The following is a 19462-nucleotide window of genomic DNA, read 5'->3' as shown; positions in this document are numbered from 1 at the left end:
GTCTGCATATAAACACTGCAACTGCATTTTCATAACATTTTAACAGATTAAGGGATAAACTCTGGTGAAGACAATGGAGGAACCTTATCGAATGTGCATTTCACATAGACTTACCGTAGACTGGAATTAAGCTGTGCTAACGAATCCTGCCTCATTTGCATGGCCAAAACCTAATCCTAATGAAACTGCACGGTATAAAACTAACGTGTTTTCTTTAGGGTGACATTAGTTCAGTAATAAAACTGTGCCAAGTATCGGTTCTGAGTTACTGTGCCCTAAATCATACATCTTGGCTTTCCATAGAAGATTATCTCAGGTAGAACCAAGCTATGTTTATGAATCAAGAGCTGAACACGTGTAGCCAAAACCAAATGCATCTGGCTTTCCTAGAGAGATATATTAGAGGATGGATTTGAGTTATGCTAATGAAACTGGATTTGTTAGCAGGGATCACATCTGATCCCTATGTAACACCGCAGGAGATTCATCAGACACACTTTATTAAACTAAAAAAAAAAAAAAAAAAAAAAAAAAAAAGACACCCTTAAATCCAGAAATTAAAAGACTACAAATTTCTACTCTATTACTATAATAACTGAAACAAACTAATGGGATGCTTTCAAACCCCACCCTCAACGCACACTGTATTTCAAAGCGGCAATACCCTCAGTACAATACCCAGTACAATTGGTTAAGGACAGATCCTGAAAGCTGAGCACGCTCACACCCATGTGTTTGTATCTATGACATTTTAAAAGCATCTGTGAAAGTTAGAAGAATAAACCCACTATCACTGCATATAATGGTTTTAGACAATGAAGATTTCCTTAGAGGAAGAAACACCTTGCTGAACATTTTTCCACACATCTAATATGTGCAAACTTAATTCATAAAGTCCCCTCTTTCTCTACAGACAAGGGGCCCAGCTGGAGTTTAACTCTTGGGCTTTTTCAGCGTGTGCTGGCTGGGGTCAGTCTCTTGGCTCAGGAAAGACCAGTTTCAAGCACACCAGTAGCATCCTTTGCCATTTTTGACACACCACTGGAAAACTCACACTCCAGAGACTGACAGGGGCTGCTGGCAAAATGCCTTTTTCCCGTCAATTTGCATGTGCAGTTGTGGGTCTCACACATAATAATTTGGGAGTGTGTAAATTTTTAAAGCATTAGTCCAGACAATATTTGAAAACATGGCTTTGCTTGATTATTAGTGGTCAGCATGCTACTGCCTTCAAGTTAACTACCAGCTTCTTAGGAGAATACTTTGTGAATGATCTCGCAAACACTTTTTAAGGATATGTGAAAGTGATGTCTGACCAACTTCGTAAGAAAATGAAGCAGGAAAAGATCTCTGATTCAAAGCATTTATTATTTACTGGTAAAAATTTTAACTTGTTAAAAATGTATTTTGTTGGCAAGTTAGAAAAACAATGAGAAGAGACCAGGAAGCACTCCAGCCTACCCTAGAAAAGACATTAGCCAGCACAGCGTCTGAAATTCCTATTGTTCATTCTAAATAGCAAGCTATAGCACACGATTCCTAAAAAGAAATGGAGTTGTGCAGCACATGGATTGGCACAGTGCATGGTAAGTGGCTACATTAGGTGAACAGGCTTCTACCAAAAGCAAAGGAAAGCAGAAGCAATTAACTATTCAAACAGCACTGATATATGTAACCATCTACTGATTTTTTTCACTATGGTTCAGCAGTGCAAGTTTTCTGAGACACATCAACAAAATAATTTGTTCAATGCACATATGCTCTTAGCTGAGAGTAAAAGAAGCAAATTCATTTGTAAATATCTACTTCTAACTCCAAAGATTATAAAAGGAGAACACACCTTTAATTAGTCCTTTTTCTTGCAATGTTTTCAAGGATGGTCTTCGGGAGATAAACTTCTTTAATCTGCTTTTAACTCGCTTTCTGTCATTTGAGTCAGAAGCACTGTAGTTCAGTCTGAAAACTAAAGGAAAACAAAGGAAAAAGCCTCAGTGAAATTTTATTTATAAAGTATTAATAATAACAGTTTGCTCAAATATTCTTGGAAAGCAATGGCCAAAACCACCCTAGTAAAGTCATGCGGTAGGTCAGCAGTGTAGCTGGCTGGACAGTACAGAGCGTCTGATTAATACTTTTCTGAATAAACATGATGAGTTCACTCTGCTGGTTAGTCACAGAGCCGTATTTTTTATTGCCTATAAGTATTTGGATGGCTACCAGTTTACCCATGAAATGCTCAGGAATTCCACAAGTTTCACATGGATGATTTTTCAACTAGAAGTCCTGACTCAAAGTGTGCTATGCACTATTAGCTTCACGCTGCTTACAAAGAGAAAGGATGGATGGTTACACCACTAGCGAAGGACTGAGTTCTCTTGCCAAGATGGATTAAGCGTTATATATATATTTAATGCAGTTATAGAAAACATGGCTGTATGCCATGAAATGTGTGCAAGATGCATTAATTTATGGAAAGAAAAGTATTCCCGTCCTAATGATTATATTTTATTATATTTAGGCATTTACCAAACTGAGAAACATTTTGAGCTCAATTTATTCCTGCTCTGTGTCAAAAAGACATAGAACCCAGCTGCAGAAAATCCCCTGGAGGAAGTTTCAAAGGCATAAATTTAACTTCTTCTCTGCTGAGGTGCTTACAGGGCACCATCATAGCTATGAAAATAGACAGTATTAGCAGCAAGAAGAAATTCTGCTCGTTGCTGGATGCTCCAGAAGAAACAGAGAAGCCATGGGAAGACATTCTCCAAAGGCTTCCCTGGAGAAGAAGATTTTGAGATATTTCTGACAAACCACCTGAGCCTCAGACTCTTGTCTGACCCTTTTCTCGATCTCTCTTGCCCTGGACAGAAAGAAATAAGCAAACAAATAAATAGATATATTAAAGACCCACCAAATCAAAGATTCTCCACAAGCTGATCTGCAGGAGTTGATCCCTTTTTCCTTTCTGCAGAACTTCCAAGAAGCTCAGGTGAACCTCATGAGGTTCAGCACATCTAAACGCAAGATCTTACACCTGGGTCAAGACAACCCTCACCACCAATACAAGCTAGGGAGTGAAAAGATTGAGCACAGCCCTGATGAGAAAGATCTTTTGGGGGGGGGGGGAGGTACTGGTGGATGGTAAGCTAGACATGAGGCAGCAATGTGCCCTCGCTGCCCAGAAAGCCAAACAAGTCCTGGGCTGCATAAAAAAATAAAGAATAGCCAGCAGGGTGAGGGAGGTGATTCTGCTGGTGAGAGCTCTATGTTGGTAATACCTCAGCCAGAGTACTGCATCCAGATGTGGAGTCTTCAGTAGAGAAGATACATGGACCCTATTGGAGCATGTCCAGAGGAGGGCCACAAAAATGGTGCAAGGGATGGAATGCTTTTCCTATGAGGACAGGCTGAGAGAGCCAGGGCTGCAGAAGCCTGCAGAAAATAAGGCTGAGAGGTGACCTGATAGTAGCCTTCCAGTGCCTACAGGGGAGCTACAGGAAAGAAGTGCACAGACTCTTTAGCAGGGTCTGTTGTGATAGAACAAGGGGAAACTGCTGCAAGCTTAAAGAGGGTGGATTTCAGTTGGATATAAGGAAAAAGTGTTTTGCAGTGAGCATGGTAAGTTACTGGAACAGGCTGTCTAGAGAAGTGGTTGATGCCTCATCCTTGAATACTTCCAAGGCAAGGCTGGATCAGGCCCCAGGCGACCTGATCGAGCTGTGCATGTTCCTGTTCACTGCAGGGAGGTTGGATTGGATTACCTTTAAAGGTCCCTTCCAGCTCCAAGGATTCTGTGATTCTAAGCACCTCAGAAAACATCCCCTGCCCAGAGCAGTTCTCATCTACAATGGCAGTGATCTTCATACGGACATTTCAGGGAAGAGACTTGCAGAAAGTAAATTAGAATCAAAATTATTGGGCCATTTTATAGTAAGAAGTTTTACATAAGGTACAGACAGCACCGGAACATTTAAAGGTGCACAAGCCTAAAACAATGGCAAGCTAAAATAACTGGTTAAGCGATGATAATAACCCTGGAATATTGTGGTTTACATTACTAATCTGATTTTAACAGCCAAACTTATAAAATGGTTTACGCTTTGCTGTTGTCAAGGGAGAAAAAGTTGCCAAATTGTTCATTTTAAGTAAATAGAACATAGCCAATTAAGGAAAGCAATATTTAAACACATGCCTATGATGATCAGAGCATAGTTTGCTTCTGATTTCACTACTGATTTTAACAGAAGAGCGCTCCATTTTCCCACAGCACTAAAATGACCCCACACATACTTCCACAAACTAGTAATCGCACAGGACATATAAAAGGACGCTTTACTGGAAAATACACAGCTTGGTACAATAATCCATCACTTATGAAAAATAGAATTCACATTTTTTTTAATGGAGCATTCTTGGAGCGATGTATCATAGAATATAAAGATTAGCATTCAGTTGATGGCTGGTGCTTTTTTAACGTTATAGTTGAGGACTTTTTGTTCAAAATTGAGCAATCCTTGGCAGGGTCAAGCTAAAATTCCAAGTCAGTTGGCCATGCTATAAAAAGAACAACAAATGGATGTTTCTAATTCTGCATCTTAATGGTACTTTGAAACAGTGAAGTGAATTGTACTTAGTTTTGGGACTCTCTCGTTGCTTCGGGTCATTCTGTCCACAGCAATTCATACGTAGATTTGGTTTTTCCTGACTTACAGTGTGAAGCTCACCCACTGCAAATGATGCAGGTCTGAAAATAGCTCCACAGTGACTTCAGATGCCTGCCACATTTCCCATTCTGCAGGACTCTGAAAAGCTTTATGCCCACTTTAAGTACATTCTTAGCTCTAAATGTATATGAAATTTATTAAGATATTTTAACTGAAGTGAATATGGTAATTCTGCAAGCCGCAAGATAGGAAAAACTAGGATTTGATAACAGGGTAAAGATCCCTCTGCTTAGAATGATGCATTAACACAGCCAGAATTTTCATACCTTAAACAGCAATTATGGTGTTAAAACTACATCTAGAGGTAGGAATAATTATTGTCATGGATGTTTTGTATTTTATAGGTTGGGTGGTATAGCACGTAGCTAAAATCAGCAGCAAAGCCAATTTTGATGAATTTCTCATTTTATTCTATTAAGCATGACTCACCAGAGGGAAACTCCAAATCTCCCAGAAATTCAAGGGTTTAGATAGCATGTTCCAAAACCAAGCTTAGCCAGAAATATTCTTGTTAGGATCTCATTTAGAAATAACCCTTCTCCTGCCAAACCATTCTTCTCACAGTATCATTAAAATGACTTTGCTATTATATTTGGAAATACAAAGAGGGCCAAATGCTACTTCCAAGAGAGAAAAAAAAATAATCAGTTGGAAAACTGAAAAGCCACAATAAATATACATATATATAGTTTGGAGTACCTTCCTTTTAAAATTTCATGTTGTGGATTTGGGCAAAAGACTCTTCCATGAAAGAAAACTGATTAGCTTCAGGCAATGCAAAAAAGTAGAAAACAGTTCAGCTCAGTTTTTGAAGAAAAACAGGGCACTTAAGGTTCTAAGTGTATAATAATAGGGAATAACTCTAATAATTGTTCTCAGATCCTGGGCACAAACTGCCCAGCTGTGCCATTTGATTCTTTGCACTAAATAAACTGATATTCTCCATTTTGGAAGCTACTTGCATTGACCGAGCCACACAATTGCCTTGAAACCAATGAAGAACAGAAGCATGATTCCCTTACATTTACACGATTCTTAAGTACATTACTAATAACGCTTAAGGGAGATAAAGAAACTGCATGAGATAGGGCATTTTTACAGTAGACATAGGGGGAAACCCAACAGTAGGCATAATATTTTGCTAACTTCCTTCTGCTGGAAGTCAGTGCAGGATATTCCAACCCAGAAGCAAAAGCATATCTGGAGCACTGCTTGGAATTACACAAGCTTACATTTGGTTTGGAATAAACTGGGTTCTCCGAGACTTAAAAACAACAACAACAAAAACCAAACAAACAAAAAAACCCACATTTTTTAATGACTTTGGTCACTTTATTAGGTAGGTATTTATTTACTCCGCAGGTATTAAGAGCCTGATGAAAAAAGAAAGCAAGTTCCCTTCCTCAGGCAATTTACTATCATCTGCTCTAGAATTACGGTACATTAAATTATAACAGCTTATCACATTAGAGAAATATAATATAGAACTGGTACAGAAAGAAAATAGTATAAGCAGAGCATTAGGCAAAAAAGAAAAGAACTTATTTGTGGCTCCTGATGTTAAATAGCATTGTAAGAACACTGACTGAATTAGGAAGGATAACTAGAGGCTAAATTCTCTGCAAAAGAATATTAAATCAAGATAAAAACTGACCTGTCTTCTGGGGGGCCTATATAAATCCTCTGAATACTTATTCAACTCCAAAAATCTAGCCTTAATATTCCTAATAATATATATAGCTTTTACACAAGAAGACAGGCGGAAGGAAAGAATTAATGCATTGCTCGTAAATCACACCATTTTGCAAAAACAGCACTATCAGAGTCAATGGAACTTTTGAGATTTACAGATGAAGGACTGTGCGTCACATCTGAATGCACTAAATGTCTATATGATGCAATGATCATAAACATATTATCGCTTCGGTAGGCTGAAGCAATAGCTAAGGTATTTGCAAGGTGAAGTTGTGAAAGCCTTTCTTTAGGATTTTGGCATAGACACAACTGAAAGGCCCAGTGAAGGCTTTAGCCCTTAAAGGGGAAGGTTTATTTAAGTGTTTATTAAATGATTCCTTTCTGTGACTTTAGTAGAGAAGTTGTCTAAAGGGCACAAGGGTTGTACCTAGACAACCCTGTACCTAGACAATGGATGTCTAGCAGACTCTTTCCTGGGTGAGACATTCTAGGCTGATCCTGAATAATTCAGAATATAAAATATTTTAGGATCTCCTAAACAGCTCCATATCTTAATGGACTTTCTAATGACACGTAACATTATCTCACACTCCTTCCAATGACTTCTCTTTCACTTTTAATTTACAAAACATTTATACTAAATCACATGGGTTTACCTATGATTAATTCCTGCCAGGTACAGTATATCTGAACACTTTTAACATGATGAAAGCATTGGTTTTTGAAGAACTATCCATTAATGACTTTCTGAACTGTGACAATGGATATTGACAGTACTTGTCAGACTAAAGCACTATTGATTGTCTCACATCATGTGTATAGAAAAACCAATTTCTTTCAAGTGCCTCTTCCTAACTGAAATACATTATGATGATGATGTCTGTCTATTTATTAGAATGCCCAAAATTATTGCGTGTAATTCATTTGGATGGAAAGGATTGAAGACTTGCAGTCAGAGTGGATAAGACATGATGAAATCCAGAGTTTTACATTAGTATCTTCTATTAGTCTTTCTCTGCAGGTGAGAACACGACTAATCTGGACTGTGCAGTTTATTTTAATACTGTTGTTGACTTCAAAACGTCAGGAAGTTCTTAGAAACTACTAATTCTCCTAAATTCCTTGCATGGTCATGTACAGTCCTCATCAACGTCTGGCAGGACTGAATCAAAGCTAAGATGGTAGAATAAGAGGAAGAGCGAGGTCTGCCATATCGGATAATGAAAGGCTCACAGAACTAATATCACATATGGGCAAAAGTATTAATTGAAAGGAGTTAATTATTTAATTTCAAAGAAATCAAATGCTTAATTGCTTAAAGTGTCTCACGCTTCTCGAGAATTATATCAGTAACCTGCAGAGGCGTATGACTGTGCCTGTGTTCCAGAAGATGCTGTAATTTAAGAATATATAATGACTCAGGGCTTTAACTGTTATTGGATTTCACTGGAACTCAGAATTCAACATTTTCTCCTATTTTCTTGGCCTGCAGCAGAGACAAAACTACTGCTGGTCCTTTAGGGAAGGAGCAGCATTGCTACTGCCTGAATAAATGACCACTCTTTCAGCCAGCACCAAAGATTTGGGAGTGACAAAATAAAGTCACTGCTTCCTGCCTTCCCTTTGTGACCCTCTGAGATACAGCCAATAAAACCCGTTCACTAGGGATAAAGAATTCACTTCACCTACTTTGTTGAGCTGAAGACTTTTGTCAATCATCTTTTTCTCTTTTTATCTCTTTGGGAAGTTCCCAGGCAGGTCTCACGAGTTCTCCCCACACTATAATTACTATATCCTTTTTGCAAAAGAGCAAAATGAGAGACAAAAACATGGTCTGCTTTAGAGGCATTACACAAATGATCGGTGGGGAGAATACAGAAATCAGGCATTACCCCTAATCCCTATGTTTATGATAAGCTTTAAAATTACAGGTTTTGTGACTGCACAGGGTAGACTCAAGAACTGTGGCATCAGATGACAGACTGGCTATCACTGGCAGGGAGATGCTAGGAAAATTATGTTTTCATGGGCACCAAAGGACACGGAGTCACTCAAGTTTATGGTCTTAAAACACGTTATTTGCCACAGCAACTATATCTGCATTTGCAAATGTTTATGAAGCACACTCAGAAATAAACAATAGGAAAAAGAAAACAGTGATTATATAGAGCAAATAATTTTGCTGTAATATGACAGCCTAACAACTTAAGTGCTCAGTATTGTCATTACACTTGGTGAAATTTGTGTGCATTAGCAGTAAAGATTCAATAAAATGACTGTATAACTCATATTTTGCATCATGCTCTGATGCATATAAACTTTTTAAAAATTTGGTCTCTGGCTAATAATAAATGGAAATAAATGAATAGTGTGTATAAAAATATCATTGCACATTTACGTTGTAAAACAAAATGGTACTCCCTATGCAGATTTTCTTAATGGCACTTTGTAGCATAAATATTTAGAAAAGTAAGGAAATATTCCTGCTCATGCCCTGGTTTAATAACAGAAGATCATACCAGACTAAACTGATGTCATTCTTCAATAAAATAAGCGTGAGCTTTTTGTTTGTTTGTAACCTTGTGTTTGTTTGTTTGTTTTCATAAAAGAGAAATGCAATAAACAAAATCTATCTGGACTTCAGCTGCAATGCCAAATTTTCATTAAGAATTTCAATATAAAAGGTAGGAACATTCAAAAGTATTTGTGGGTGAGTCACAACTAGGAAGCAGCATCAGTTCAGAGGAGAACCAGGACATCAGACAGCCTTAGTGACTTTATGACTGGGAGCTGAAGAAAGGGATTGGATCTAATTGTATCCAATGCACTTCCAAAGAGGCATACAAAATATTGTTATAAAGTTGAAACTCAGCTATCAGAAACATGAGAATAGGTGAGAGACCTGGGTAGATTATCTGGTTATAAGTTTGCTGATCTATTTGTGAAAAGTATCCATAAATGGAATCATAGAATATAACCTGAAGGTTATAAAGCAAACTAAGATCCAGTCCAACCTCAGCTCACACCCACCATGCCCACTAAGCACATTCGTCAGTGCTACATCTCCACAGTACTTCAACTGCTCCAAGAATGGTGACTCCATCACTTCCCTGGTCAGTCTGTGCCAATACCTCACCAGTAAGATAAACAAATGAACAAACTCTGTGCTCGAGGCCCTGGTGAATGTCCACCTTGGATGCTGTCATGCATGAAGCAGGTATTCAAGTCATACAACGCACAGGCAATGCTGTGGGATTCATCAGCAGAAAGAGCTGAGAGAGGATGAGGATCTTGGCGAGAAAATGGCTGCAAAGGGCTGTGATTGTTCTCTATGAATTTCTTTGTGGGGGTTGAAAAGGAGCAGGAGAGAAGAACAGGACACCAGGGAGGGAGAAGAGCTGTTTAAACTGAAGAACAATGTTGGCACAAGAATAAATGAATATAAACTGGCCTTAATATGAAGTTCTAAAACGGCCTTTCAAAGAAGCCATGGTGGTAAATAAAACTAAAAGAATTTAAGATGAAACTTATAAATTTATGAAAAGGGAGACAGAGCATGGTACCTTGTGACAGGAAGAGCTGGACTAGATCAACCAGGACACAACAATTCTTTCTTTACACAATTTTTTTGTATTGTAACACCATTAGAGATGCTATTAACCACACTTACTTGAATATAAAAACCACAATGCCAGAAATCAATGAGCTTGCTTTATTCATACAGTATGACCAGTTTATGTTCATCTAATGTAAAACATGTGGGACTTGGATGGAAGCTGTGCAGCATACAGAGTCAGGCTGCTCAGGCTCTAAGAAGAGAGAGTGCTCTCACCAAGCCTGTGCCAGGGATTAGGACTCCTGACACAGCCAATTTACAAGAAGTGGCTGCGGTCCTATATTGTTATGCACTCCTCATGCTTAGGGGAGTATAGTTTCATAGGATCACAGACTGCTATGGATACATTTATTCTTGAGCATCTTTTGGTAACCAGTTTCTGTATCTCGTCAGGTAATGAGTCATCTTGTTACAGACGGTTACAGTGACAAAAGCCAGGAGAGTGACAGAAAGGCTTTTTGCAGTCCCCATTACAGAGCACTGTTAAATTTCCCAGGAAAATACCCAATAACTCAGATTACCTAACACATAGGACTTGAATAGCAGCCCTGTACTTCACTGCCTGGGTGGCTCAGTGCTACTCACTTCCAGCATTTTCAGCCATAGAATCTCATCCAACTCTTTTATAAAATGCAACAGTTTCAGGAAAAAAATAAATAAAATAAAATTTAAAAAAAAAGGTAGCATTTGATTTAATGACGTTGGAAGTTGCCATACAGAATATAAAAATATTATTTAAGCAGACTTCCCAAAAGAAAACAAACATGCAATTAAAGGCTAAGGAAGACAGGGCAAGGAACAGAAGATTATTTCCAGATCAAGTTGAAAAGTAATTTACAACAAGTAGTGTATTCAGGTACTTATTTTTTTGTTTTGGTTTGGTTTTAGAAGACAAAATCCTGTTTGTTTCTTTCTATTGTGGAATATTTGCCAGTAACTTTCAAGTCTTTAAGCTTACCTCCCGACTGAGTTAGTCTGAAAAGACCTTTTCAAACTTTTCCATGTAATGTGAATAGTTATTATTAGCATTAAATTGCTCAGTCAAAAGGACAAGTAAGTTATAGGTTTCCTTTCTCTACAAGGAGACAGCTTTATAGTGAAAGAAAACCCTTCTGAGTTGCTGGGTACTGCCAGTCATGTGTGCCCTTTCAGTTTCAAAACCTATGTATAATTCTACCTTATGCTTTGGAAAACAAACTAATTATCTGTAGAGAACAAGGAAAACTTGCACTGCTGTCTTTATATCACCCTTGTTAAAAGTCATGCAGATTATTCATATATTTAAATTTAGAAACACACTCGGATACTTTGCTGTATATTTTTTTCCAATATGATATAAGGGATCTCTCCAGAAAGAAATACCATAACAAAGAATTTCCTCTTCATAGAGACTCTCATCAATTATATTTTATAATCCTATATTCTAAACAATACCACATTTATAATTTAATTATATTCCCACTACACACAACCTCCAATTATATTCATAACTTTATATTTTTGACCCATTATGAACTTCTACTGCTTCTCAAGCCATAAAGGATAGATTTAATTTATAGTGTGTAGTTTATGACAACCAACATGTTAAAATTGTTATTTTCAGTGAGAAGTGGTAGCAACCCTCATTTACTCTTTCAAATAATAAGTTCCAGTATATTTTTATCTTCTAATACAGTAAATTTAGTGTGTGTTAGTGACTGCAGAAGAAAATTTCATGAAGGAAAAAAGCACAGAAATTATCTTTAAAGTAATCAGAAAATATCTAGACAAGGATTTAAAATCCATTTGCAGAACTCTGTTCATACATCCACTCAATCAAGTCAACTCTATCTCAATTAAATCATTAGAGTGAGTATAACAGAGAAAAAGGATCAACCATGAGCTCATTTTTTCAAACAGAATAATCCAATGGATTTAAGAATCCTGTTTACTTCTTAACTTAATAGTAACTTCTCATAGAAATTCCCAACACTTATATTAACATAAATGTAAAACTTGAACAAAGCACACTTAACTTCATTTTACGTTTCCAGATAAATGATTTCTATATGTTAAAACACAACTGGCATTCAAATTTTTTGGCTTACACCATAGTGTTAGAGTTGTATGGGAAGGACACCCATTAGAGGTTCTTAAGGGTATGCATAAAATAAACATAAGAACAGAAAGCAAATCCAATGGAGAGGATTGCAGCTTTTGCATGAGACTGCCATATAGTCTATGGGATATTTTTGTTTGTTTGCTATTCCCAATGATTATCTGAAATTAATAACAGAGGTCATAAAAGACTACAGTTTGATTTTGTCACAGTTTATAGAAAATGTATATTACCCTCTCTCTTCCTTATGCCACTGAGCACCACTTTGGCCAAGGTGTAACATGGCCCTGGAATAATTCTGTCTTTCTATATCATGCACTCACTCTCTCCTAACAACAGCAGCTGCAGTCATTGCCATCACAGTCAGATGGAGAGCAAAGATTTAGGTTGGTGTAGATAAGACCTGAGTCCAAAGAGGACACACAGATGTGGTTAGCAGGAGGCATGAGTAACAAGGACCCCAGAAATGAGCACCTCCTTGACTGCTAATGCAAGGGCTTTGCTATAGCAGGCATCTGGGGCCCCAAGTCTGCCTGCCCCCTCCATAGGTGCACAGAGGAGAAGAAACCTTCAGAGACACAGAAGGGCACCCAGGGACATTTTTTCAGTAGTTGATCCAGTCCTCAGAACAGCTGTGCTGGAACACTGTCTGGACAGGCAAATGATTGCTATATATCACAATCTTTTCCTGAAATTAAATCAGGCCAGTCATCATAACACTGAGACACTTCAATCAGCTGCATATGGGGTTTTCATGGGTGCACTGACCCTTGCATTGACTAGCCATGGTTAAAACTTGGATAAAAGAGATACACCAAAAGACTGTTTTAGCTTTAAAATTAATGTTCCAGCTGACAAACTGCACAGGGACTTAACCTACTTTAGAACATATTTAATAGCATAATTTAGTATCTAAAAAGAAAAGCAAAATAACTAATGATGGACAAATTTAGAGGTCGAATCTAGTTCAGATAAACATTCAAGAGTTCAGATGTTTAAGCAAACCTTATCTTGTCCATGAAAAGTCTCAGCCTAAGAGCTCTATCAAATATAAGCAAAGCACAGAAGATTGTGGAAACTTTTCCTTACAGAAGGAAAACTCTATTATCAGGAACCAGCACCTTATAGCAGCACTCACATGTTAAGCATTTAAGCATCAAAGCAAAAGCAAAACATTTTCAGAAAAGTGCTTCATGGAAACAGCAATATTTGGATGAAATCCAATACAGAGAAAAGAAAATAATATTAAAGGAAAAGATAATTCAAATGCAATTAGACTATCAACCAATAAAACTTAATCTGTGTTTGATAGATGAAACCTTCCAAGCTTAGAATGAATAAGGAAACCAGAGATCAGAGGACTCTGCCTTTTGAAGTCTTGTTGTCCAGATCCCGGGGACCATTATCTAACTGAGTACTTTAAAGACATAATGAATATTCTGTCACGAAATAGGAAAGCTTTATTACTGTAATGACCTGTAATTTGAGCAGCAAAGTTGAATTCTAAGTAAATAACTATTTCCAAAAGGTAAATTCTACTAACTTAGTCTCTGGACTAATACTTGCTTTTAAAGAACATTTTCACTTGTTTGCTGCTAATAATGGAAAGCATCACTCCCAGGGTCTCTCTCCACCCTCAATTCACCAGTCTTTAACTGGATTTTTAACAAACCTATCAGCTGAGATGAGACCTGTGGCACTATTTCTCATGCACTCGCTGTATCTACTACAGTACCCCAGAGGAAAGTAAAATTCAGACAAATGTTACAGGAAGCCAATGGTACTTCAGCCTCCTTTCATTTTTCTTTTGCTTTCTTCATGTCACCACCTTGACTCCTCTTTGCTTAATCCTGTCCTTCACCTTTTTCTTCCATCTCTCTCTCCCAAGCCTATTTGACAATTTAATTCAACTAACTGGCAATGACTTGTTTCATCTTTGGAACCCAAATTCCATTGAACAGTATATATATTTTTTTGAGCAAACCTTGAATTCTAAATTCAGAAATAACCAATTCCCATCTTACACTGAGAGTAAAGTTCATAAAATAAATGAAACATCATGCTCTTTGTAATTTTGCCCTAACTTCAGTACTACCCTCAAACCATCATTACCAATAGTCTCCACATACCATTTTAAAACAAATTAGTAAGGTATTTTCATTATTTCTCCATTAATTTATAGTGTCCTATCATGGTTCTCATTCAGACGTGAGCTAAAATACCTTCATGTGAATAAAGGAAGGAAGGAGCAATATCATGCTCCATCATACATAAGGAATTTTACACAGTCAAGATAGATAAATAAACATACATTTTCAGAGCAGAGATTATCCAAAAAGGGCCTTCTTTTTGAAGGGACAAAACTTCATTAGTTCCTGGGTAGCTTCACAATGAAACATTTTTATTTAAAGAATCTACATTCCAGAGAGACAACTGAAAAAGAGAGACTGTGAGATCTGCTTAAATCTTGATCAACTTTCAGACCCTTCCATCTAGGTTTGCTCAAAACAAACCCTAAAAGTCACAGTGTTCCTCCATTCTGAACTTAGTATTTTGTCACATATACCCATTTGATATTATTTGATAATATTTTACATTATTTATACTTCAACTTGCTCTGACTTTTATCAACAAAATGAAAGAGTGAATTCCATTTCACATGGCTGCCGGATGACCTTGCCTTGAACACCCATATGAAAGAAGTATGAATTGATACTGAGACAGATTCAGAAAAGGAACCTGGACATCAAGAACAAGAGCATCAGTCTTTCATAGGAAAGACAACCACAAAACTCAGCTGGCTTTGTCTAGCAAAACAAGCAGTTGGAGGAATACAATGGCTGTCTTTAAAACTATTTGAGATGGTAAATCTGAGATGGAAAATAAATGCTGAAAGTAAAGAGCTAGATAAATTCTGACAAGAGAATGCATTCCTACCACACGTCCATTAAAGCTAAAATTTAGAATATTTCCAGCTTGAAAACATTGAAGTTTTGGAAAATTCTTCCAGCATGAGCAGAGTGGCAAGAGCATTACTACTGAATTTCATTAATTATGAAAGGAATTGAATGAAGTAGTTGTTTTCAAGAACTGGGGAATTGATTCAATGCTACTAAAAGTCTGTCTGAGGCAGATAATGCCATGTTACACTTTTCAATAATAGTAACGCAAGTGAATTCCTCCTGGGTGAATCCTGGGCACACTTAAGACAATGGCCAATGGAATTAATTAAATGGAGCCAAATATCCTTAGTGGTGAGGGGAGGTGCTCATCTGTCATAGTGTTCTCTTCAGCATCAATATTTAAAGCCAGCTAGTTGGAACCTTTTACTTAATTGAGGAACAATACAGCATTTAACCCCTCAGTATCATTCCACTCATAGCCTTTCAGAGGAACAATTGCAGCAGCTATGTGCTACGGGATGAACATACTCTGCTGCAAATGTGCACGTGTCTACAACTTCTTACAAACTGCCCTTGTGCACTCATGAAGGAACATGCCATTAATTAGGAGGCTCTCTCATACCTTATATAAGGCTATGTATCCCACATACCAATGTAGGAAATGGGTGGGTTTTTTTATCATACAGGCTCTATTACCTACAAAAGAGACTCTGGTTAAAAAAGCAGTATATGCTATAAAGGAAACCATCTTTTAAAGAGTGCAGGTGTAGAAAATATTTCATGCCAGTACAAGTTTTAAAGTTCACCAATAACACGTGTTTTTAATAAGTTTGTTCTCAAATTGTTTATCTGGCACATCAGCAGGCAGCTGGTGGAACAAACAGGAGATCCTACCAAGCACATACATTTTTAAAGCATTAATACACCTAATCTTGGAAAGAGTAAGTGCTTCCATCCATTAAACTCATCTTCAAATATTTGGGATTAGAGGTCACAATTTAAATGAAATACATCCTCCAACCTGCAAGTTACAAACACTGAAATGATTTCTCCATTGGGAAAAAGGTGAGTCTGGGCAGTAAGTAATCCTATCTAGAGTCTGATTTATGATGTCTCTAATTGAGCTTAATTTAGACTTTTATAACCTAAAAACCTCCTTATTTCTGTCATATTCCTCCCAAAGTACCAGGAGGATTGCATCTGGATTAGTTATAAATAGCAGTGAAAACTCAGAATACAGTGCAGTCTGAGAATCATTATTCTGGCTTCAAACTTGCAATCAGGGTAGTCATTTCAATAATTATACCAAGAAGTATCAGAATTAGGTTCACAAGAGTGACACAAAGCTGCACTGTCTCTCCTTTCCCAAAGAGCAAAGCTCAGCTGATCCCTGTATATCAAAGCAATTGATCAAAGTAGCAGGGGCCAAGCTGATCAACTCCCAATACCTAAAATGCTGATGTGCTGATCATGATTTCTTCATGATTTTTGTGATTTCCAAAATATGGTTTTTTTAAGTATCGAGTCAGAATATGTAGCTCACTACAAAAGATCACAAGTAATCATTACAGCCCAGGCTCTACTTGCCCCTATATCAACTCTATCTTGTGTGCACTCAGAAAGGTCTGTTTTGTTAAGGAAAAAAATAAAAGGTGTCTCTCTCTTCTTTGGAACAAAGAAATATGGATTTGCAACTCTTTTTTTTTTTTTTTTCTTTGTTTAAACTTAAGTCCTTCAGCAGTGTTTTGAACAAAACTAAAGAGATTTTAAGACAGACATTTTGTATTACAACATTCCCACGGGTCATATGCATGATTGTCTTTACTAAAGCTCCTTTCAGTCCCAGTTGAATAAATATGCATTTTATTTCACTAATCTTGAAACAACAGGAATAAAGTTTACCCAGGTCTTTTATACCTCAGAGAACAAAACAAATACTACAAATCTTTAGAGAGAAAGGATATACAAAAGGGCTTGAGGTGAATGTTTCAAAGCAAATACTCTTTAAATGATGTGCAAATTATTTCAGCACTTGAACATGATTTATGAAAGGGGATTAGTCCACTGAAACAAGAACCCGGTTTAAACTGTTGTGTTTCAAAGTCAAAGATGAGAAGTGTTTGCTGGAAAAGGCAGAAGAAACCAGATAGTAATCTACAGTGAGGATTTCTGACAGATTCTCTTCAACTAACTCAATCTCCCATTAGCTATCACTGTCATTCATACTTAACTGTGCCGGACAGTACAAAATACCTTCCTTTATGATATAATTCTCCATAAAAATGAAGTATGCAGTAGTGATAATTAAGTAATAATGAGGTAATTAATAACTCTGCGTCCAGCTCTCTATTTACTAGCAGGCCCCATAAGTGAGCACAAGGAATATGAAACAATTAACAATTATCCGAGCTCAAAGATATAACTTTTATGGAGTTGTGTGTCAGTGAGCAGACCAATGAGTCACAGGTCACATCTATAATAATATATTATATTCCGTTGTAATATTCCCACATACTCTTCACATAATGGGTAAGAGCTACTCTTAAGTACTATAAAAATGATCACTTTTATGTAATTGTAAAGATTAATAAGTGAGCTAACTTCTCATGGTTCTATAATGACCCTGCTGTTCTAGTAGGTAAAGGAAAATTTAATGATCCTGCTCAGATATGATTAATATCTAACTTTTTCCTGACTAAAAATCTGGACTTGGTTCAATAAAAATGAATTAAGTGGACACATTGCGATTTCCCTGCCAAACATTTACAAGGAACTTGGTTATGCCCAATATAAAAATATGCTTTTTCAACCCAAATAGTAATCTCTGCAAGGATTTTGGAAAGTGGAGTAGAAATAAAACAGCGAAATAAAGAAACATGAAATAGTAATTGATGGAAAAAGGATATTCAAATTTGGGAAAAATTCATATTTATATGAAAACTAGTCACAGTCAATTGTAATTTGGGCTGTGACACAATCTCCTATTTTCAGAAATAGTGACACAACTTGTTTCTGAATTTGGCTTGCTTTGTTTCCAGAACACAAATATTATTGTATTTTTGTTGCTGAATCAGTATTTTCCTAAGCTTTAAGAAAACGTTATGCCTATAGTAAAGTGCTGCAGAAAAGCCTGAGACTAAAAATAAGTGAAAACATAAGTTTAGCCCTCCTAGTCCTTATAAACATCCCCACGCCTCCTAAACCACTGTGTTGCTTTTTTCTATGCTCTTTCTGTGATTCAGTACCTGGAGACTGCAGTCCTGTTGGTGCAATAAAAAGAAATGCCAAACATACACGCTGAAGACAAAATGAATACTGTGGTAGAAGCTGCATATTTGCATACAGTTGGAGTGTTGCTTTCTATTTTAATTGCCGTTGGTAATGCAAAGCTAAAATACATTGCTATTTTATATCTGTTGGTTTTATTAAAAATAATAAAAGTGACCATACCTAATGCTACCACTGTAAACTAATAAGACTCCCTAAATGGCATCAATTTGGCTTTGAACTTCATATGTGCTAAAAATGGAAGGGAAAAGAAGCACCAGGCTGAGGCTGAAAGGGTTAAAGCTTTAGAGACTTCTCTGGTTCTTTTCTCAAGTCCACTAAAAAAAGGGGGGGGGGGGAAAGAAGGTTTTCTGTTGTTTTGCTTTTAGTGTTGTTTTGTTTTATTGTGGGTTTTGTCGCTGTTATACTTTTCCCTTCACAATGTATGTAGTCTTAGTTGTCTAACAAACTGCATTCAGAGATGATTCTGGATACATTAGCTGCTATTTAAGAATATTTACGTGATATGCTCCAAGTTTCAAGATTCAGCTTTCTGAAGCAAATGAAAGGAGACTAAATGAGTAAAGTAACTTTAGGCAATTTCAGAGCACAAACAGCCCTCGGTTAAATAATAGGTACTGTGTGGCTGACTTTAATCTTTTAAGAAATCAAAGCAGATTTCAGAGACCAAATGATTTTCTAGCAAATACCTCCAAATGCAAAACAAAATTATGGTCCAGAGGATATTATTATTTTTTGTATTATGAAAGAGATGCAGGGAGGCATATTCTCTTGCAGTTGTTCCATGGGGAAGCACGTGAGCACTGCAGTAGCACAGTGATGCCTTGCCCTTTGGGACTCAAAAGGCCCTTGGCTCTCAGTTGAAAGTGCAAGAGGAATGTAGGTAAGCAAAATACCATTATTTGAGTTGGCCAGTGGCCAGGGCGGCTAACACCCCAATCCTAACGAAGAAGGGAAAAGAATCCCAAGCCTGCTGTTTAATATGCATGACATGTCGGCTCTGCTGTCAACTTTTCTTTCCACCCCCTGCTTTTGTCCGCTTTTTCCACCTGTTGCAACTTGTCCTTACCCAGGCTGAGAGCTCGCCAGGGCAGGAATTTTCCTACTTCAGTGTCGCATTGTGTCTGGCACAATGACG

At 37.2% G+C, this 19462-nt stretch overlaps 1 protein-coding gene across 5 annotated transcripts in view; it reads right to left on the bottom strand.

Moving 5' to 3' along the window:
• ARHGAP15 (Rho GTPase activating protein 15) overlaps window positions 1-19462 on the bottom strand; it is a 341387-nt gene that overhangs the window by 128368 nt on the left and 193557 nt on the right. For all 5 annotated transcript variants that reach the window (XM_085552046.1, XM_085552045.1, XM_085552044.1 and 2 more), the window contains one exon: window positions 1841-1963. In XM_085552046.1, coding sequence (XP_085408172.1) covers window positions 1841-1963 — 123 coding nt within the window. The remainder of the gene's footprint in view (window positions 1-1840; window positions 1964-19462) is intronic.

The sequence above is a fragment of the Coturnix japonica genome, chromosome 7, assembly GCF_054131305.1.
Source record: "Coturnix japonica strain WE chromosome 7, WE-NBRP24, whole genome shotgun sequence".
Taxonomy (NCBI): Eukaryota; Metazoa; Chordata; class Aves; order Galliformes; family Phasianidae; genus Coturnix; species Coturnix japonica.
The sequence above is the reverse complement of the archived record's forward strand: the minus strand, read 5'-3'. Positions and strand labels throughout refer to the sequence as shown.